A 22,621-nucleotide genomic window follows, 5' to 3' on the forward strand; every position below is an offset into this window, starting at 1 on the left:
GCTCAAGTATTTTACAGCTGGTACACGTCAAGGAAATGGGCCTGTAGTTTGATGGGATCGTCTTGTCACCGGATTTATGCACTGGGATTATTTTTGCAACTTTCCATTCAGAAGGAATCTGAATCCTGGATAGATTTTGTGAATATTAAGCGTAGATACTAACTGGTTCTGCATAACGTTTGAGAAAAGCGTCCGGTATCCTATCTGGGCCACAGCTCTTTCTTTCATCAAGGTTTAATAGCAGACACAGTATACCACTGTCGGTTATTTCTGGGGTTTCCAGTAATTTATTTTTGGTAGATGGGCTAATCTACCAAACTTACTATACAGCTCAAGTTATTATGGCAGTTATGCGGCAAAATTAAAATGGAATTGCGGTGGTTTGGAAGGCTCACACTGTCCCACCTCAGGCACTAATGTCACATGCAGACAGAAGTCCAAGAACCTTGCAACACCGACGTGTTAAGCACGTAAGAAAACACAGTCACAGGCACATAGCTACGTCATATTTTATTTTTGTACATGATGCACAAGGTGGGCTACAGAGTTGTCGAACTGCTACACAAACTTGAACATTTCGACGCGCTTGCGGCATCTGTACCGGTAACAGGACAGAGACGTGGCGTCACTGAAATACTCTTGATAAAACTACTGTGGTGAATGGAAGAATGGCAGGGGGGGTGGCAAGGGGGAAGAAAAATACACCATATTATTCTATGACTGGCACTCATTTCGAGGCTCCGCTAGGACGAGCCTGTCTATACGCTGTACGCATGTTACAGGACGAATAAATATAAGCACAACCAGAACTCCTTCCTGTGGCACAACAGCACCTCTCCTGAGCCACGCCCACACTATGTACAACACAGATGCGCACACTGCACGACTCACACACACAGGCTAATTGTGACTATGGGCAGGCGGTAGATACAGGAAAGCCCAAACAGAAACAATTAAAAACAAGAAGATCTACAAGACGATTTCCACACCTTTCTGTTGTACATAAAGTTAAGCACAAACGGCTCTTCATATCTACGTATAAACAAATGCCTACGCTCTCCACCCACCTTCTACGAGCAACCTTAGATGCCGAATTACAAGTGAGCGCATTGCCTTTCCAGTTACGCAAACGTCCGAATCAATATAAACTGGAGCGAAAGCAAAGCACAATACCAAAATCCCCACGGTACGAGGCACTGCAAGCAACAAAACACGAGACATAAAAAATTCAGATTGCAATGTCATGTGTAAATCTGGAAAGCCCATTCTAAGCATATTTTTGAAGCACTATTTCTTTCATTTCCAAAAGATACCCGCTTTTCTGGCTTATGCAGTTTTTTGACGAGCTACAATGGCATACGCTTGTTTTCAAAGAAATTCTACAGCACAATACTTTCCTGTACAGGGGAAACAACCTAACTCCAAGGGCTTTGCTACCAGTGTAACTTTGCTTTGCTGTGCGTAAATTTATGTGCCTCACTGAAGCCTTGGAAACAAAGCCCCTTTCTTTACGTAAGCCAAGCTTCCAACAAAAATGTTCATAGTGATGGTATAGAACTTACAAAGCAACAACGCCCATACCTTCAGCACATGAAATTGTCTGTTGTCAAGAGATGCGATATATTTTGAAAAACCTAGGAGCAGTTGGAGTCATGTAGGGCAGTGGTTTAGAAATGTGGCGTCAAAAAAAAGGGGAGGTATAAAAATTTTGAGTGGTTTGCTTTTGCAATAAAGCTGACATAAGTCACCACGATCAAACGGTGCAATCAGTTCAAAGCCAGGCCCACTGCAGAGCAAATGATAGTTGCATACAGCTTGCTCAATAAGATAAATTACGTATTCAGACGCAGCACAAAGATCTGCCAGGCCTGCATAAACAAAAATACATGTACAATGAGGCCAGCTAGTCAGAAAACAAAGACTATCAAAATAGATTTAGACACAGACCGCAGGTGCTAGCAAGACAATGCCTGGTGCACATTTAGAAGCCACAATGAGTAGTCAGAATCCTGAGTCTGCAATAATGAGCACAGAACACTTTTTCCACACAAGAAATCTCACCAAATTGCACCCGTAAATAACACACGGGTACATGGCAGCCCATGTTCACATCAAAGTAAAATAAAAAAGAAATATACAAGCACTCAACTTGTTTCAAGAAAACCTGGAGAATCACAGAAGCCATTCCTGGTAAAAAATCTGAACACACCTATCACAAAAACAAATAAACAACAAAAGCACTAATACTGATTTCAAATACAAGCATGATTTTCTTTCCTCTTCATATGAATAAAAAAGCGCAAGAAAAATAATACCACTATCTACTACACAGTTGCTAAAAGGCCCAAATTTGTTGACTTTGGCCTACATTGTGGCTAGATGACCAAGCAATATCCTACAAGCCTATCAGAAAGCAAAATGATTACTATTCTTAAGAACTTTGTGAGATTTATGGGTGTTTAAAGCATTCGAAGGGGCACTCTGATTTTCCCTTGTTTTCAAGGACCACTACAAATTCATAACTACAGCACTGATTCAGATCCTCAATAAATTTTGTATCACTTCTAAAAAGTGTTATATAGAAAACAAAGGTCATTACAGGACCGCACAGAGAATGAAAGGTGCAACGGATGTTAAGGAGCAAGATCCATCATTTAGCTTGATGAAATGTCTGTCAGAACAGCGCTGCTAAAGAATATGCACTATGACAATTCAAGCCTCAGCTTGCACACTACATAACAGCGAAAAACAAGAATGTGCACATAGCACATAAGCCCTTCAGCTATTGCGAAATTCCACGAAAAAAACTGCACTGTCTTGAATAAATCTAAAACAATGAAGGTTGTGCAAAGCATCAGACGCGTCAACATATCTTTCCCCTGCCATTGCAGATTTAATATACTACAGGTTCCCAAACTCCATTCTGCTTACCTTGCGAATGCCACACCTGTCCTGTGGATGGATTATTCGTACTCTTCCAGCACACAGCTACAGAGTAAATCAAGAGACCCCGAGCCATGTAATAAGATGAACAGATTTGATGTCATGTAGCACGGCTTGCACTGAATTTTCGGTAATCCAAAAAACAATCCGCAAGTCTAAATAGCGACGAGGGCACTTTTTCCCGTCCCGCACAGCATCAGAGGGGCCAAATCTCACCGGAAACTCTATCGTACCGCCCCAACACAACACACTAGCATTCGCGTGGCCTAAATCTTTTGAGCAACGCTGTACACGACGTGCCCAGCTTCTCGTCCTTGCTGCACTGGTGCAACAACGGTACGGCCACTCACCCACACCAGTCTCACCCTCCAAAACAACAGAGAAGGGAGAGCCGTTTACACATAACACCGGCAACCATTTGCATGGTCGAGTGCACACACTTGTGCTCTTCACTGCACATTTACAAGGGTCATGGAATTCTGCAGGAGCTGTTCTGGTGCCCTGAAACCAAACTGCACCATGTCTCGTACACACCGTGCAGCGTAGTGATGGCTGGGACTCGCATCAGGAAGTCGGTTACGAGAGCTCACTGCCTGTTCCGAGACAGAAGAGAAGCATGCCCATTGTGCACCACCGCTCAGTCGGCGATGCATGAAGGGCGATTAGAGGTAGACTACGCACGAGCCCCTTCTGGTTGACTGATGTCACTTGCCGCTTCCAGTGCAACAAGTTGTTGAGAACCCACATGTTGGCTGCTGTACATGACCCGAAGGTCTTCTTTTTGTATGCTCCCAATTCAACACCCTCTAGGCTTTTCACTGTCAAACAGCCCCCTGAACATTCAACTATTAAAAAAGCTCTTCAACATAGATGAAGCATGTTGTGTCCCATGTTGCGTTAACAAGTTTGAAAACATGCAAGCACTGGCCAAAGCTTAGACAGTAGGAGTGACACAAACAGGTTGGAAAATAAAAATTTCTCAGAAGCCACAACTTACTCTGCTGACATCCACATGTAAATAAACATAAGTTGCAAGGTATTATACAAGACAATACGAAAAAAATGGAAACCCAAATCTATATACAATTTCAACTAGCAGCACACTACGCACAAAGTAAAATACCTACATTTTTTGTCACGCATAAGTCTACAGCGGTGCAATGATGCGCAGACTGAGGAATCGAGCACTGGCACAAGCTATATCTCGGGCCCTGCAATCACTGTGGGCATGAAAATCCTCAACCTGCCTCAAATGAAAGTGAATGACTGGCAGGACTTGCAATCAGTGTGATGATCACTCAAATGAATCACAGCAGGCATTATTACCTGAAACCATGGGGATACCACATAACGAGCAAACATTACCTGAAACATCTAAGCGCTATGAATATGTCAAGGTCAGAAAAGTATGGGAAAAAAATTAATGAATATGAACAATTTCAAAGCACAGAAGACCGAGCAAGCTGTAGGACGAATCTATTTGCATCTCCTGGTTTGGCAGAGCCTATTCCACCAAACCACCACACCAGCTCAAATCGTGAAAACGAATAAATGGGAATAAACAGCAGACATGAAAATGAATGAAGTGGATTGCACGATGGTGTTCGCACAGACATTACCTATTTTATAAAGATAACATATTGCAGCTATAGGAGGACAACAGGGGTGGTTTCTTTTTTGTCTTATCTGGCAAAAGAATAACGTTACTTAAATCCACATTGCTTCTATTAGCCGCGAGATCACGCAGCTCAACATCATGCCTTTCCTGACATTCCTTCTCACACATCCGGGCAGCTCTTTCACAACATATTGGAAACTTGCGACACGTCCACTAAATGAAGAGAATGTTGCAGACTTCTGGTGTGAAGCACCAAGGGTGCTCTCTGTCTCCATAAGCTCACCTCTTGCGCTCCCAGCTATTGCTGCATTGATGGACTGTTGCACATTTGAACCAGTAGCCCCATCTGATAGCCGGGGAAGGCCAATGCAAATAAGCAGCCTCTTTGCTCACCTTCAAATTCCATTGCTCACCCCAAAGACAAAACCGCTTGTCAAAATGTTGGCTCCTACTTTAACTTTGTTCTCATTTTGCTCACAGTCTTGAATTTCCATCTCCTGCCTTCCCCGTGTTTTCCCTGGAATGCGCACCCCTGCCATTCAAGCGGTTCTTCATCTTCAAGCCTGTGCAAACGGCTTCTCTTGCATAATCATGAAAGACGCAACAGACCAAACTTTGTTCGACGATGGCTGCACAAATGGAAGAAGGTCGAGGCTTGAAACCAACACGTTTAAGGCTTGTGCAAGCAGAAGGACAATGCAGCATTGTACAGCACTGGCTGCTCCGCTACGAAAGGATTAAAGTCTTTTTGAAGCACACGAGGTGGCGACATTCTCTGCCAGAAAGCAATGTACAGCTGGTGACAACAGTGCAAGGGCCCCCGATCTCATCACCAGAGTGCACCAGTTACCATGTCCTGAGGCTGCACTGGCTCGCACGTGTATACTCCTAGACTGGGCTCCCGTTTGACTACGAATATTCACTGACGACCTTAACTTTTGTCTTGGGAACTGAACCACTCCAGTAATGCAAACAGTGGCCTTTACACTGTTGCAATGAACTGCTAAGGCAGCATGTAAGTTTACAATGCAAGTAGTCCATGAAATGCCAATTCACCGACAGCCTGGGGAACACTGCATGCAACTGAGATGTCCAACAAGGAAAATGTATTGACCGCATTCAGAATGCACTTTTCAATTTCAGAATGCATTCATGGTGACAATCAAGTGCATTAATCTTTCAGCAAAGAGGCTCCAACAGTTTGATATCTGCAATGCTGACTTCTAAGGATGTAGTGATCTGCACAAGATCCACCTTTAATGCATGAGGTTACACAATCACCTTTTGTCCTTACAGCCTCACTTGAGTGGTTAAGACTTGACAAACTGCTGGTTTGTTTCTGTTAAAGGAGACTGATGCATATCTAGGGAAGGACTAGAGTGGCAAAGAGTCCAGACAAGGAGGAATAGAATCGACACCCTGACTGATGGAGACACGAGGCCACTTCTTAAAAGATATTAAGACACAAACTTACAGTTCAAGAAGTCCCAACGATGTGACAGCAAGTTGTGAAAAGACAAACATAAAAACATATATTGTGCAGATGTCACTTCTCATCCCCAGGCAACTTGCTAAACGACAACTCACCATCACATGCCCGAAGCTTTCTTCCCTGCGTGTAGATGGCAAACCCATGGTGAAGAACTGTTAGTGCAGGTGACCCCCAGATTATGCTGTATGAGTCGTTTGATATCTGCAGATACCAGAGCACAAGCAATGACATTGTCCGTGCAGCCATTAGTTTGTGGCCTTTAAACTTGTACTGTGATGGCACCGATCAACACGCTCCAGCGAATTGCCTCACTTTTGCTGTGTAATGTGAAGCCTGCAATTGCTTTGTAGCGGTATCAATCACACGACGCCCAGTTAGAGTGCAGCAGTCTCGATACACACAAGAGAATAAAGAAAAATTGAGAGCAATGGTAGTCGATCCCATAAATGGTGCCAAGTTCCCCAAAAAGACAGTGTCATACAGCACGACACAACATGAAAGGATGGACTCATAAACAGGATTACACAAGAGGGGTCTGTACATGACTGGTAAACCTGAGGGTACAGGCATTGTTCGAGGATGCGTCGGACGATAAGTGGTCAACTGCTACACCTGTGACGGGAGCAGCTGACTTATCTTGTCGCAGAACCTCTTCCGAGAGCTTGTCCACATGTCGCAGAGACGTGGGAACAAGAAATGACTGCGGGCTTGGAAGGAGACGACACAGCGACACATTTTCAGCCCCTCAATTCCGCATCACTTAAATCACAGATGGAAACATTCATCAACCGCGAAGTTTCTAAATGGCATCTTTTAGCAGGTTCTGCACAGCCACATCACGAGAGCGTCGAGTGCCCGAACACAAACCGTACAGGACTTTCTGCCAACACCACACCTCCACCTTGCCTTGCACTTGAACGGTCCACAAGTACGGCAGCAGATGACTTCAGTGCGTCTATACTGGATTGTTGACTCGATGACCAGTCTCCAAGGTGACGAGATTGCCGAGACATACCCAAGATGGTTGCAGCAATCACTGCAAGCTTAGTAATCGCATTACCAGAACAGCCCTAGATGGACACTCCAGCAAACGTGGCAACACAAGTGCCTATTTTCAGACCTCTCTTCAGTGTCTTGAGATAGTCAAGACTTTCTTCAACATTGCTCTCAGCTACACATATCCGGGACGTGCCTGGAATTGGTGATTACTCGTTTTGCGGCTAGAGGAGGGAGATTTCTGCGAGTTGCTAGGCGGTCTTCATCCTGAAACAACACTTTCTACACGCACTGTCTTTAAGCCTAGTGGTGATTGGCAGCAGGTGCCAAGTTCGTGTGACAGCTGCTGTTAGCATTCGAGTCTTCTGAGGCTGTGCGCACAGGGCGGAGGTTGCTGTTGGCATTGCGGTCAAAGTTGCGATTGGCCGTTGCTACGGCGGCAGAAGAGGGTTTCCTGACAGGGCTTTCCGAACGGAGGGAGTCGGCGTCGTCTGATGCATCCAGGTTCGACAGGTCGCTCATGGAGGAGTCCCACGGAGGTCGCTGGTTGATCAGCAGGTCTTCGCTCGGCTCCTCAGCAAGGGACGGTTCTGCATTCAAAATACAGTGGAACCTTGTTAATTTGAACTCCAAATGAACCAGGAACTAATTCAAGTAAAACAGAGTTCAAACAAAATAGAGCCCCTCTGACTATCTTGCTTGATAACATGTATGGTACAGAACACAATACAGTCACTGACTGATAATTCAGATTCCGCAGGGACCGCCTAAATGTTCGAATAAATGGGTTAAAAAGTATTGAATTTGTCAGAAGTTGAGTCATTGCTCTGCAAGTGGCCACAAAAGCTGGGCAACGTGTTGCTGCATGCAACCTAGAGAGTCTGCATCTCAACTATAGTCATGGCTGCAGCTAAAGACAGAGAGAAGTATTCTTTCCAAATGCACCAAATCTGTGTCCCCTGTAACTTCAACAAAGGCCAACTGTGCTTTAATAGCCATACGATTGCGAGTTTCTTCACAAAAGTGTCCAGCAGTTGCCTCGCTTAATCGCCGCCTTCTTCAACAGAGACATCGAGGATGGAGTTGGCGTCTTTTAAAGCTATTTGATTACAACTGGCAAATATTTGTAATAGCAGTCAAAGAAGTTGCGCAAGGCCATGTTGAACAAATCTGGAAGCGCGAAACTTTTACAACACGCAACAAAGCGCAAATGTAGTCCTTTACATTAACGGCTTGGCTTGGTTTGTGTCGTGGTTTGCGTGGAGCTGGCTATGACAGGACTGACTAGGCTTCGTTACTTTCGGTTTCGAGGAGGCACCAGCAATGTATAAAAACATTGTCTTTTCTGCTGGACATAGTCAACTCTGTGGCCAAAACCAAACTGGCATGTGGTCACTAAGGCTCGAAGGGACCGAGTCCGAATTCTCAAATGGAACATCTCTGAAATTTTTGCAAAGCTGTCTGCAACTTATGATATAGTACAGTCTGCAACTGTAAAGGCTAATGCTTTTGCATGCATTTTTGGAAGCGCTGTCTCGGACATTGTGCACCACTGAGCAAGTGCACCAATTTGAGCTAGAAGTGCACAGAGAAGGATAATCACTAGGGGTGTGTGAATACCAAACAGTAAATTTCAAATCGAATATCGAATCGAATAAAATAAAAGAAAGGCAAATATGTCTGTCAAATTGAATTAGGTGCTTTTCCCACTCTGCAGCTGAAGAAATAGCAAAGTTGTCCTAAGTACCAATGTTTCTTTTTTTTTTTTTTTCAGTTTAATAGTGGGCCGTACTGTGCTTAATGGCAATTTTCTTTTGCTTAGAAAGTGTTGCCTTCTAGTTTTATTGCAGAAAACAGGAGGGTTTTTCCATATTTATGGCAGGTAGTTTCTTTGGGTTATCGTCAGCTCGTATAAGACCAATCTGTACGACAGACAAAAGGGGGCAATGCTCATCAAGTCATTCATCACCGCTCCCTGTTGTCATTGGCTTCAATGGTAAAGAGTTCTCAAGCGGGGAGGCCCACGGCTAGTTCGCACGACGCGTAAAGGCTGTGCAAAGGTGTCTGCAGCCGGGGGTCAGTGCACTGTCACAGGATATTTTTGAGCTGCCATGTAAATCCAAAGCTAATCTTGTGACAGGTCGCTCGAAGCTACGAAAAGAGAGCGTCGTGCGCCTAAAAATGGTGTTCGGAATGAAGGGCCACCGTACAGTACAGTTAGACCTCGATAAGACGAAGTTGGTAAAATCGACAATTTGCTTTGTCATATTGAAATTTCGTTCTATTGAAATTCATCCTTTTATGCAAAGAAGTACAGTCACCGATCTATTTTTCTTACACGAAAGGAGCCACAAAATTTTTCGAACTATCGGGTGATCTAAAAAAGCAATTTTCAATCAGACAATAATTCATTTTGATAAATTTGGGAGTCGGCGACAGATGATTTGGTTTCATGCCACGAACGACCACAATATATTCCCGGCGGCACAAATTAAGCGAAGCCAGTCGTGCTTTTGTGTGCACCACGCAGCTGATAGAATTGCCCGCACTGGGACGAAGCTATCGGGAAAAGTGGCGGCAGCGGGAAGAGAACGCTTTGTCTGCCTCTCGCTCCAATGGGTTACCGAAACTCCAGATTACGCAACCTCCAATACTAAATGTGCTGTAAGACAGCTTATATTGTGCCACGCCGCCTTGTTACTCTTTGCACACGTGGCCAGTTACCTATGAAGCAGGGTGTGCGGCAGCATATGTGCTCCGCCGTGCTTACAGCCATGCGCAGCCATGGCCCAGAGGCGCGCCAACTTACTGCCCCCTTACGCGCGCGTGTTCACGTTACCGTCAGCTCGCTCTCCTCCTCCCTTTTCCCTTTGCTTGCGCGGGAAGGCGGCACTCGTGAAGCCGCCACCTTTCCTCTCTCACCCTCACACACACCTAAAGCACACAGTGCGTGGGGCACGATAGGATCCTATTGCACACGGACTTTGTACGAAACACGATGCAGCTCCACTTTGGCTGTCACTCCTGTCGCAACATGCGATTTGAGAGGTGTGTTTGCAAACAGCCGCTTGTAATTACAGTCGCCGACCGATTTTCCGGACTCCGAAAATTCGGACATGCCCGATTATTCGGTCAGCCTCGCGGCACCGTCATTCTCCCCATAGACCATAATGTATAACAACTGCCGAAAGTTCGGACACCTTGCAACCTCTCGTCTGATTTTTCGGACACTCCTTGAGTCGGTCGAGAGCACCATGCACCGACTCTGACCGCCGGTGCATGGTTCGACTTGCTGAACGCCATTTTTGTTTTGAACGGAGCTTCCTTGCTGCCCCACGAAGTGGCGCTACTGGAAATCCCCGCTCATCATCATCGTTTCTGCCTGGTTAGATAGAGTGGCTCTGCAGCAGTTCCGGTTTCAGCTTAGTAAGCCATGTCAAGACAATCCAGCAGCTGATTTGTTTTTTCGCTGACGCTGCGAGCAGGCCGCTTTTTCGTTTGTGCGACCGGTGTCGGTACGGTGGTGTTTGCTTTGTGTGCTGTGTCGAGGTTTCGGTGAGCCAACGCGGCATACGTAAACATCGCGTCAAAGGTCTAATGGCGCCGACAGTGCCCGCGCAAACTGCGCTGGGGAATGCCTGCAAGCGGGTGCCGGGAGGCAACTTGTCGCCTTCCGATGTGCTCCCTACTGACGCGGAAAATGTTCTGCCGAGACCTGCGCAGTGGTTGCATTGCGATTCCGGACACCGTCTCATTTGACAGTTTCATCGGTGCTGACACTGCTGTATTGAAATGCGCAGAACTCGACGACGGCAAGATCATTCGTCAGGTTTCTGCTGCACCGCCGGACGATGACTCTGAGCACCATGTGCTACGCTGCCGTCGCATGCGGAGCGTGTATGTACAAGTAGTGACTATGCTTTCAGCCGCTAATAGTGACCGTACGACCCTCTCCGAGATTCAGGCTTATCTGATTGCGCGTAAACGGAACAGCGTGCAACGGCGTATTCACGATTTCTTCCAAGCGTACTGCCGAGCCCGAATAAGTGCGTGGAAATAAAGGATTTCTTTTTTTTTTTCTTAATCTGCTTTTTCGGACACCTGTTTATTCGGACATTTTCGCAGTCCCCGTGAGGTCCGAATAAACGGTCGGCGACTGTACATCATCTGACCATCTGTGTCGGCGAAAGTTTCCATTTATTGTCACGGCATTCCTTTGCGGCGGCAGTGAAATTTCGTTATACTGAAATCACATACAAACACACTTCGTTACATTGAGGTTTTAAATACATGGTGTTCTATGGACAAGACGTTATGAAAGGTTAAATACTATAGTAATAGTAACCATAACTTGGGAAGCCATCATGTGACAATGAATCTCCACTTAGGCTGAATGGTCTAGACAGTCTGGCCAATGGTGTGGCTCTGACAAAAATTTGCTGCCAACCAATGTGACAATGTGCCACAAACCATCATAGAAAGCTTGTCGCTAATATGTTCCTATGGGTGGCTCATCAGTGATCAAGTGCTACATCGACGTGCGGGTTAGATTGACGGCCATTACAGTGGCACTCGGGTCCACGGTCAACCAGCCAGCAACTACCGCGAGTATGCGTGCCAAATGCGTCTGTGTGCTTACATGTGAGCAGAGAGCTCCCAACTGCGCTAATCCACGTGCGTTAACACTGAACTCGCATGTTCAATGCGATCAGCGTGCCTTTTGGTGGCTAATAAGACCAATGTTTGCACATGCTCTCATGCTTTCCATACGCGCTGCTGTTGTAGTTCTTTCTGTCTGCATCACATTAGCTGTTTCAATTGGTATTGTCAACTTGGATGAATTGTGTACCGATTGAGAATGTGCACCGTGGGAAAGGCACGAGTCATCGCACCGAAGGTACCAATATTCGAGAAATCGAACATTCGAGTATTCGCACACCCCTATTTATTTTATTTCTCTCCGCAATCCGTTTGTTCAATGCTGCATAAAGTGAATGACAGATGCTGAAAACAAAGACGTCCAAAAGTGTGCTGCCCCAGCAATGGACCCATGAGTCTAGGAGGGACAGCATCTTGTCAGTCAAGCGACAAGCAGGTAAGAATCCACTATAATGCTCGGCTCTTTGTGCACTGAAAATGAGCAGTGTAGTTAAAGTAAACAATATATATACACCATGGAATTTTGTCATTTCAAACACTGAGAGAGGGGGAAAGAGTCCTTAAAATGCCCAGAATTACGCTCTTTATCTGCCATAGATGCGCACTCTTCTGTTGTTCAGTGCAAGTCTCCCAAGTAGAGTCATTCATGAATAGTGTGCTACTTGTTGACCCATGAGCAAGGCATGTGACAACCACATGTCACGTGCCTTGCTTATGGGCTACGTTGTGTTTGCGAGGAAGTCCAAAAGGTGCTTGACGATGTGAACGAGCTGATCGCTGCAAGAAAAGCTGCATTCCTAAAGGCGCCTTCTTGCGCTCATGCTTTTAAGGAACAATTGCTAGAAGTACTTCTGCCATCTGAGGAAGCAGTCACATACTACGGAACATGGCTAAGAGCAGTTGAATACAGCCGAACCCTCTTATAACAATCCCAGATATAATTAATTACCCATTATAACGACCACATTTCGGTGCATTTACAATTTTCCGACCCTCCCTAGTGGAAACTGCTCCCAGATATAATGAACATTTTCAAAAGCGCCTTACTGTTGCAACAAACACTTCAAACCCGGTCGCTGTTAAAGGAGGGCGGGCACACACGAAGTTCCGAAGTGCGGAAGTGCGACAGAGCCGGTCGCACGGCAGTCCGTGTGACCAATGTAGTTCAGAAACACGGCACACCAAGCCACTTCTCTATTTGAAGAGTGCAATGCAGCATAAAAGCTACTCAGGACGAACTCAATATCAGTACCTATATCTGCCTAAACTGCACCATTTAGTCCCTATGCATCTGGACTGTAATCATAAGGGTCACCTCATGAAATCCCTCGAGGCCACTCTGACACTGCCATCGCTCAGCTACCAAGAGAATGATGGTTAGTACTTGGACGATCTTTCTGCTTGTGGCTTCAGACGCTCTTGTGGCTTCATTTCTTGCACTTTACCTTTCTAAATTTCCACACCCTGTTTCGTAAACACAGCAAGGTAATGAGCCTCTGCACACATGCATAATAATCGCATTTATAACACAATACACTGAACATTCCTAACAAAGTAATAAGAAGAGGAAACTGACTGCATTATAGGTCATATTTCGCTAAAATCAGAGGAGCTATAAGATGAGCATAGCAATGAGAGAACACAAGAAAATGGAAATTAGTGACATTTTGTATAACACGATATTATTACGAGGACGAATTACTGTACTTTGTTTAAAACGTCACAAGGCTGCTTAAAGCCAGACATACCAAGTTTAGGCAAATCCATCTACTCGTGCAGTCGAACCCAGCTATATCGAACTCTCAAAAGAACGCCTATCAGTTCGATATAGAACATAATTCGATATAAGCCTGCTGAATAATTGGATGTCATAAAAGCACATACCATTTATAAAATCACTTTATTGATGAAACTTGCTTAGTTTCGCATAAATTAGTCCTGCATTTTATTCTGCTTGGGCAATTTCGCTGCCTGCGATGCACACACTTCTCCACATTGTCAAAAGGAGTCTGAGCAGCTGAGGCCGCAACCTTCTGCATTCGCACAGAAGCACCTGACTAGTGTGAGTGCGCCAATCACTTCGGAGGATGTGGGCAAAGGACCGTCGTTGCTTTCCTCATTGTGCCCACTTTCACTAGTGCTCTGTACAATGTTGGCAACGTAGTCTTCGTTTTCAGGCTCTCCCGTGGTCGCGACACCATCATCTGCACTCAAACTCGTGCAGCGTTGATTCATCAACAGCTTCCAGAAATTCTGACAGCTCGCTCCAAACTTCGGCAACACCGGCAACGACTTTACAGTCATCACCGAGCACGCGGAAGCCGGCATGTCTGAAGCAATTTCGGATGAACCACTTGTACACGGCCGTGGGTACGCATCGAGCACCACGGGCACTGGGTCGAGAGTTTGGCCGCTTTAGCCATAATCTCTCCCTAATTCTTCTAAGATCATGCTGAGAGTGCTCCTCGTAATCTTGCACGATGTGGGGACATCCGACTTCTCACCGCGTTTGACCCGATTTATGATTTTGAGCTTCACGACGAAAGGCGAATTCTGCCGCTTCACCACAGCAACACTGCGGGAGAAGGCCCACAAGGTGCAAACACTATGAGCCAGAAAAGCAGCGAGACAACTCGCACTTTTGCCATCTTGCACGACGAGGGCACAAGAGCCTCTGATTGGCTGTCTGAGCAAGCACTGCGGGCGGGCCAAGATCATTTTTTGGAGGGGGGTGTCAACAGCTCACCCGAGGCAGCACGGTCACGGTAGGGAGAGCAGTTGGATGGAGTCGCGCTGCTGGGTTTCCCCTCCACTGTGAGGGAGAGCCAACTTCCGGGGGCACTTTTCCGCCACTTGACGTTCGATATATTGGGAGTCACTGCTATTTTTGTTCGATGTAAGCGTGACTTTTGCTATATATAGTCATTGTAGGTATACCATGTACGGAAATTGTTCGACATACAGAATAATTTGATGTAAACGGGTTCGGTAAAGTTGGGTTCTACTGTACTATCATTCCCAAGCATGGGTGCTGCATTCTGGATGCTACGAAATTCTGCCATATTGTTGATTTCTGCAGTGGCGGCATATTTAGCCAGTCACAGAGGCCATGGCAGCACCTGAGAGCCAATCAGAACTGACAAGATGGCCAACTGGACAATACAGCGAAAATACAACGTCCAGAATGCCAACCTTGGCTGTACCACCACACTTGCAGCTCCCATAGACAGTAGCACCAAAGTTCGCTCTATTAATTGCTGTAGGAAACTCCGTGCCATGAATGAATAATTAATGCAGGTTGTCGTTCACTTGACACACTGCAGCTGTAAAGGCATGACAAAAAAATTAAATAATGACTAGCCATATATACACTTGTCAAGCTGCGAATTTCAAAATTTGCTAACATCCCATACATACAGTACAAGAAGGGGAAACAAGGAAAAATGGCATGCTAATTTTTTTATTTCTTTTTTTTTTTGCCCGAACACAGCACCTTTTGCGGTATACAGAAGCACTTTATTAACAATGATTTACCTTTAGACGCAACTCATTGTTTTTGAGATCACACTGACTCCTTACGCAGATTTGCTGTTGCCCACTTCGTCTGCTGCAGGAACTTGTCTGAATGAACTCTCTCCAAGCAGTTACCCCTTGGGTGCCCTTTCACAACCAGAAGACTTCCAAGGGTACGGTTGCAGAGACCAACCACTGAAACTGTTTCGTGGACAACTTAGTTTTCGTAAAACTAGACAAGACATTCGTAGAATCTCAGAACAAGACCGAATTCATAAAATTCACGGAAAATTTGGCTGAGGTATAAGGATGGCTACGAATGGCGGCCGTCCTCGCCAAGTGAAAGCATCCATCACTCGAACACTCCGTAACCGTCGTGGGCAAGTTCCGCAGCTCACCTGTGGGCAGCTCCTCCTCGTCTGTCGTGGGGAGGTCGTCGTGCGAGAGGGCCGCGATGCAGTAGAGGGGAGACGCTGCTGCAGACCCGAAGGTGCTTCCGAGCTTGGTGATGCGCGGACGCACGGGCAGGCTGCGCAGCCCCCGGTGGCCCCTGGGGGGCAGCTCATCCTCCTCCTCCTCGCTGCTGCTGCTGCTGCTGCTGCCCCCATTAGTGGCTTCGGGAAACTCCTCGTCCAGACAGAGCGGAAACTCCCAGTCTGCACATGGCACGTCTGCTTGATCAATACCACCCACAATGACTGGTGCCGTTTGGGAAAAGGCACGCTAAAGGCAAGCGCAGCAGTTAGAGGGCTCCTGAAACGGTTTGGACAAATTTTGTAGACGCGTAGCGTACAGCTTAAGTAGAACATCTGCACCACAAATTAAGTGAAGCGTTATGTATTAATGGAGCTACAAGCGATTACAAGTTACCCTCCTCCCTAGCCATGCTTTTCCTCCTCAACTCGTTCGCCGAGCGATCGGGGCTAAGCTCCGCCTTCACTGGTTCTACGTCGTCCCAATGTGACGTCACATCGTGCGCTTCTGGTCGTTTTAGAGCCCGCCCCCGCCCGCGCGAAACCTCTCCGCTAGCTGCCTGGCCATTGACCCCAAGCGAGAGCTATCGAAGCAGCATGCCTTGCGAGCATTCTGTCGTAGTGTCAAACGTGTCTGGTACTCCGGTAATCACACGCTAGCAGAACATTTCGACGGAACAATGAAGGCATGAACTCAAGCTGTTGAAGGAACTTTAGCGTAGACGTACGTGAGCTGCCTGATCGGTCTCCACGGTCCAGCCACCCGTTGGCGCAGAGCTTAACCAGCCAAAGAAAGAGCTAATATTGCTCTAACCAAGTGTAAAACATTTTAAACATTTACAAAAACAATGTGTTAACAATTACACTCCTGCGAAAAATTTACACCAGCAGCAAAGAAGAATACATTTTGTTACTGCTACTGTGTGTGGTTGAGCTCTATGCCACCAGGTGGCTGCACCGTGCAGACCCTTCACATTTGCACTTCTGTTCATCCCCTGAAACAACACGCAAGGGGACAAGGCCAGGCCCTGTCCCCTTGCGCTTGCGTTTATCCTAATACCAGACTGGCGAAATGCTATTGTGTTAGTAATCTTCCGGTGTAACGTGACGGCCGCAATCACGCAAATCCTGACGCCGATCGGATAGTGGCAGTCCGATGCGCTGCAGCCAGTCTGCTCACCTACTGGCTTGCAGAGGGACACGATGCCGCAGCTTGACATATTGCCAGTCGCTACGTTTGCAGTCCACAACGCAACAAAGTCGAATCATAGCACTCACGAAAAGACAGACCGGCACTGACGGCGGAGCTCTCGTCAAAGACGAAGCACGTTGTAATACAAGCAGACGACACTTGCTGTGTGCCGGAAGTGCTCGAATGTACTGAAAAATTGTCCTTGTGCATTCTCTTTATGTTACTTTTTTTTTATAGAAACAAATTGACTAACATTCCAACTATTACGAACATCACTTGTTTACCATAAAGTTGGAAAAATCGATCACGCGCCCTGGTCAGCCAATCGGATAGCTCGCCACACTGACGTCATATGGGTGATTTCCGTCATATGGGTAGGGGCGGCCTAAAATTCTGCTGAGCACTGTGCTGTGATCAACAGCGATGTGCATTCCCAAAACCTTATGATAAATTACACGCTTTACGCGGAGCACTTAGATGTGTCAATTGATGATCGGAAGGACCTACTCTAACGACACAGTACATTTGTAGAAAATTGTCAAAATCGTTTCAGGGTCCCTTTAAAGCTCGATGTAGCCGAGTCGGTCAAATCGGCACTTTACTTCGTCATATTGAAATTTCATCATACTGAAATTCTCAGTTTTGTGCAAATAAGTACAGCTGCTGAAGGATTTTTCTTGCATGGAAGGGACTGTAAGAATACCAGAATTATTGAGCAATCAGAAAAGTGCATTTCAATGACAAAGAAAATAATCTCCTTGGTAGCAAGGTATTAGACAACTACACACTGGTTCACAGGTTTATCATCATCATCAGCCTATTTTTAAGTCCACTGCAGGATGAAAGCCTCTCTCAGCGATCTTCAATTACCCATGTCTTGCGCCAGCTGATTGCAACTTGTGCTTGCAAATTTACTAACTTCGTCACCCCACCTGAACTGCTGCTGTCACCAACTGTGCCTCCCTTCTCTTGGCTCTGCAACTGCAATGGTGCACCAGTCATCTACCCTATGATGGCATGGCCTGCACAGCCCCATTTTTTTTTTTTCTCTAAAGGTCAACTACTTGATGCATTTGGCCTTATTCATTTAAAATGATACATCTTTTTTTGTGAAGCTCGTTGCATGATAGCTGGGACATCCTGTATATTAGGGACATAGTAATTCTTTAAATTCAGTGGTTAACATGTTGTAAGAAGTGCAGGTGCAAGTACAAAAACAAAAACATTTAGCCTTACATTTCAGCCAGGGACACGCCTTACAAGCACAATTTCTCTTAAAGGCAGTGCCTATGGGTACTGTTTTCGATCTTGACAGCATAAAACTAACTTTTTTACAGTGTCATTTGTCCAAACCATATGAAAAAAAAATTTTTTTTTTTCACTGTACACTAATTCAGGTACAGGAGCAAGTAACTCGGCACACGAGCATCTCTGTCTTCAGCCTGCATCAAAATGCAGCAGCCTAGACCAGGCTCAGACCCGTGACTTTGAGCACAGCATACCCACTAGCTATCTACAGTGTCTGAAACAAGGCCTTGTTTTGCATGGTTTAAAATGTCATCGGAGTTAGCTTTTAAATGGCCCCTAAGCCACTCTCTCTAGAAGACGCGAAAACTGTCAATACTGAGCATCGTGTTAGCACTCAGTTATTTTTCTTGATAACAACGTTGAATTCCGATTATATCGATACACACATTTTGACTGCACAATGTTGCTGCCACACACGCAGTGAAAAACACACTACCAGAAATGAATGAAATCGGTTGATTTGTTCATAAAAGGAAAGTAAGACGAGGAGGTACAGTGGGCGTGTGACTGCATGAAAAAGGTGAGCTAGGTGGTAGTCGAACCGCTACCAAAGGTAGCGGGTTCGACTACCACTAATGGTTGTGGGATTGAGTGCCTTAATTAAACCTATCTTAATTAATGGTGCCTCAAATAACTTCCCCGTAATTAACACCAAAGGTAGTGAGTTTGACTCGCGACATTCACAATGTCAACTGGAATCCAACTTGGCCATATCTCCAAGTGGGTTCGACTCCCACCAAAGGTCATGGGTTCAAATGCCTTAATTAGATCTATCTTAATTAACTTTGCCTTACTTAACACCACAATTCGCGCTGACGTTTCTTAGCCTCTGCTTCGCCCTTTCTTATGAAGAAATTGATGATCTAATTCCACCTAATTAACATCAAATGATGTGGGTCTCAGTTAACCATGCCTTAATTAACAACTCAGGCTGTCGGTACGACTCCCACCAAACGTTGAGGGTTAAACTCCACGTGAATTTTGGTGCTATAACGCCGGACATCGGACTGTTAGACCCATGAGCCATCTAAGGCTCCTGCATAAATATCATGTGTTTACTCGAATCTAGGCTGGCCCTGATCCTAAGCCAACCCATGAATGTCCAAAGCTAGGGGGAAAAAAAAGGAATAATAAAAGTTCTTTTGTATGCAGGCCGAACAAAAAAGTGAGGAAAGTGTTCACAAAATGAAAACAGCATTTATTCAATATGAACATGCCGAGCTCGCTCCACGTCATCATTACTGCTAGCCTCGTCACTATCTTACTTATCACTGTCATCTCCTCGTTGCAGCACATGCAATAAGAATCTTCCGTTGCCCACTTCGACGATGGATGTTTTTCTCATCGATGCTGAAGTCCTGCTTGGCTTGAATGTTTGACAATGCCTCTGCGACAAGCACAACTTTTCGTTTGAAAGCGGCACTATAGTGGCATCGACCGTTTGGTGCCATTACGATAACGTCACGCTGCACACCGATACGATATGGGTCAAAATGGCGACATCACTTGTGCACTGGCACGGTTAGTAGCGGCTCTAGAGGGCCCTAGCTATGCACCACATTTAGCATTCTTTATTAAAAACTGGCGCGGCTTTAAAAATACTCGAATCTAAGCCGACCCTAGAGTTTGGCATACGATTGTTTGAAAAGAATGATCAGCCCAGATTCGAATAAATACAGTAAGGGGTGGTTTAAAGGAACTTTTAAAGGAAGCACCCCGTTCATGGATGCACTCCAGAACAGCTGCAGTGAGAAACCAGTGTTTTTCACCTCTGAGGCCAGCGTAGTCAAAGGCTGACGGGGGTGCAGATGGGGGTGGTGAAGGAGGCACCTCCTCGTCGGCCGAGTAGTGATGCACCGAGGAAATAACGTCGTGGAATGACACCGTCTTGCGCAGCGAAGTTGAGCCCTGCACCAAGTGACAGATACCCACTCTTCAGCACAGCTGTGCCACTTTAAGACTCAACAATACAGGTGACGGAAAGGTTGGCGTAAGTAGAGGCCAGATTTTCCGGCACTATTAATACGAGTTTTGGGAGCCTCAAACAGGCACTTTTTTAGGCACTATAGAGGTCACAAGAGTCAGTTTGAACTGTTCACAAACGATGACGTGTTTTATGTACTGAATGGGCGTAGCCCCATTTCTAAGGCAAGAAACTGACGTATAGCATTCATTTGCAAGATGTGAAAGGCAGCAACTGTATTATGCAAGCCATCGAGGCTTTCCTGAGCAGATGAGAGGCTGCTTTTTTTTTGTCCACCCACATGCTGCATCCGACATGTTCAATACCTCTGCTGTGTCACTATGAGCAGGTACTATAGCGTATATTTAATAGCCAAACTTCCCTGCTTACACTGGCGCATCAAGTGAAGCAAGCACGAAAAATCTAAAATGCGGCATTGAAGTGGCTGAACGATTAGCGAGAAGGGATAGTATCTGTGCCTTATGGATTAAAGTCAACAAATGGCACAATAAAAATACGAAGTGTTGAACAGTGTTTCTTTACAAATATTTGTAAAATGAAAATGAGTGCACAACATTGAGAGACATGAATGGAAGATTTTTAAATTTTCATATAGTTGACAGCTTTAAGCACTCTGGGATTCTTCAGTATCACTTGTAACGGCTTCCTAAATTTAAAAGTGTGCGAACATCAAAATTTTCTAATACAAATAGAATATGAATGCTTAATATCAAATAATGATATGCACATGAACTTATTAGCAAGTTGATTTATTTTGACATGCTGGAGCATTGTAATTACATTGTCACTGGCAAAAAAATTAAACTAGTAAGCCGTTATACTAAAAGATTGTTCATTTTGCTCATGTTAGCTTCGGACTTGAGTAATTTCTGCTAGTTGTCTGTCTTTGCCAACCTGTACCTTACTATACTGCATCAATTTCCCATAAGCTCAGAGCCATTTGACCCTGCACCAGTTGTCACTCATCGCATTTTCTGTCAAGCAATAAGCTCAGGGCTGGGGCTGGCAGCTGCAAAGGAGTGCACCCTCGCTGTTCGCAAACCTGTGCCCCCGTGCTACTAAGAGGCTGGCTTTCCTGCACAGCTTAGACGTCCAGTGGCTAAGTGTGTTTTACAGGAAAAATTTCGCCAGCAGCATGGAATTATCACAAAATTCAGCACAATATCAGAAACACTTAAATCAGATAAAGAAACACTAAGAACCACGCTTTATCCCACACTGCCAGCAAATATATTCTATTTGTTTCGAATATTCCTATCCAATCAAATATTTGAGAATTTTCAAATGCGTAGTTTTCAAATCGAATTCGAAATTATTGAATACTGTATTTGCACACACTTACCTCAATTTCTTCGACCATAATAAAATACATGTTTCTTGTGCAAGGCAGACCATAGCTTTGCATACACTTATTTAACAGCTCCTGCCACAATCCTGCGATGCCTTGTGAAATGTTAGAACTCTTAAGCACTTCTTGTATATCGCTGACTTTATTCTTCACAGGGTCTTTTTCTTCTAACACGGCAAAGCTTAAGAGAATATAGCTCCTTGTGCACATGCTTATTTAATAGGCTTGTGCAAATATAAATTTTTTGGTTCAAAGCAAAGTCAAAGCAAATAGTAATTAGTGTCGAATAATTTCGAAGTTACTAGTAGTTCAAATAGCTGTGGGATTTGCTTAAGGCCTTAATATGAGAGTGAGATGTTGACCAAATCGAAGAAAAGTTGGTTCTTGTTGCATCATCTTCTATGACGAGAAGAGTGGTTCACTACATTTGAAATTAAGCTCGCAAGCTAATGAACTTGGGTGGCAACCTTTGAAAAACTTGTCATTCTGAAATTTGTACCAGGCATGATCAGATTCTACTGTACACTAAGCAAGCTCATCCTCACATGTGCCAGCCGTATTGACAAGTGGATGCATCTCCCAACCTTGAAGACAATAGCATAGGTGAAGCCGCTCATGCCCTGTCAATTTTTGCATGAATGTGCAAGGGCACCAACATTAGGAGGCAGCTTTAGTTTGAGGACACCTCCAATTTCCATATTCAAGTACCAGCAAAATACAAACGCTTTTATGAGACAGATTTGAATGAAACGCCTCACATTTGAGAAAGTAAATTCTAGCATTCTAGTAACCAAACTTTATTTTTGTCTGGAATTTTCTCACAAAAATTTCCGAAATTTGCACATGAAAAAAGAACTGAAGCACAAGGTTGACAAATATGTAACTCCACACAAAAGACAGACATTGCAGTTCCGTAGGCTGCATTCATTAGAGCATCTAAAGTGAACAAATTTGATATATGAATTTACAGCTTACAGGACGTTACAATGTTTAAAAGAGTCTTGCATAAATTCTACTTACTACCGTATCTACTCCCATAATGATCGCACTTTCTTGTAAAAAAAATTGCTGCAAATTCAGGGGTGCAATCATAAC

General features: G+C 45.0%; 1 protein-coding gene across 2 annotated transcripts in view; it reads right to left on the reverse strand.

The window, feature by feature from the left end:
- Window positions 1-491: 491 nt before the first annotated feature.
- Window positions 492-22,621, reverse strand: part of LOC142590581 (uncharacterized) — a 99,338-nt gene continuing 77,208 nt past the window's right edge. For both annotated transcript variants that reach the window (XM_075702885.1, XM_075702886.1), the window contains exons 15-17: window positions 19,964-20,102; window positions 15,620-15,877; window positions 492-7,639 (exon numbers count right to left, since the gene is read on the reverse strand). In XM_075702885.1, coding sequence (XP_075559000.1) covers window positions 7,353-7,639; window positions 15,620-15,877; window positions 19,964-20,102 — 684 coding nt within the window. In that variant the 3' untranslated portion in view covers window positions 492-7,352. The remainder of the gene's footprint in view (window positions 7,640-15,619; window positions 15,878-19,963; window positions 20,103-22,621) is intronic.

The sequence above is a fragment of the Dermacentor variabilis genome, chromosome 8 (assembly GCF_050947875.1).
Source record: "Dermacentor variabilis isolate Ectoservices chromosome 8, ASM5094787v1, whole genome shotgun sequence".
NCBI lineage: Eukaryota > Metazoa > Arthropoda > Arachnida > Ixodida > Ixodidae > Dermacentor > Dermacentor variabilis.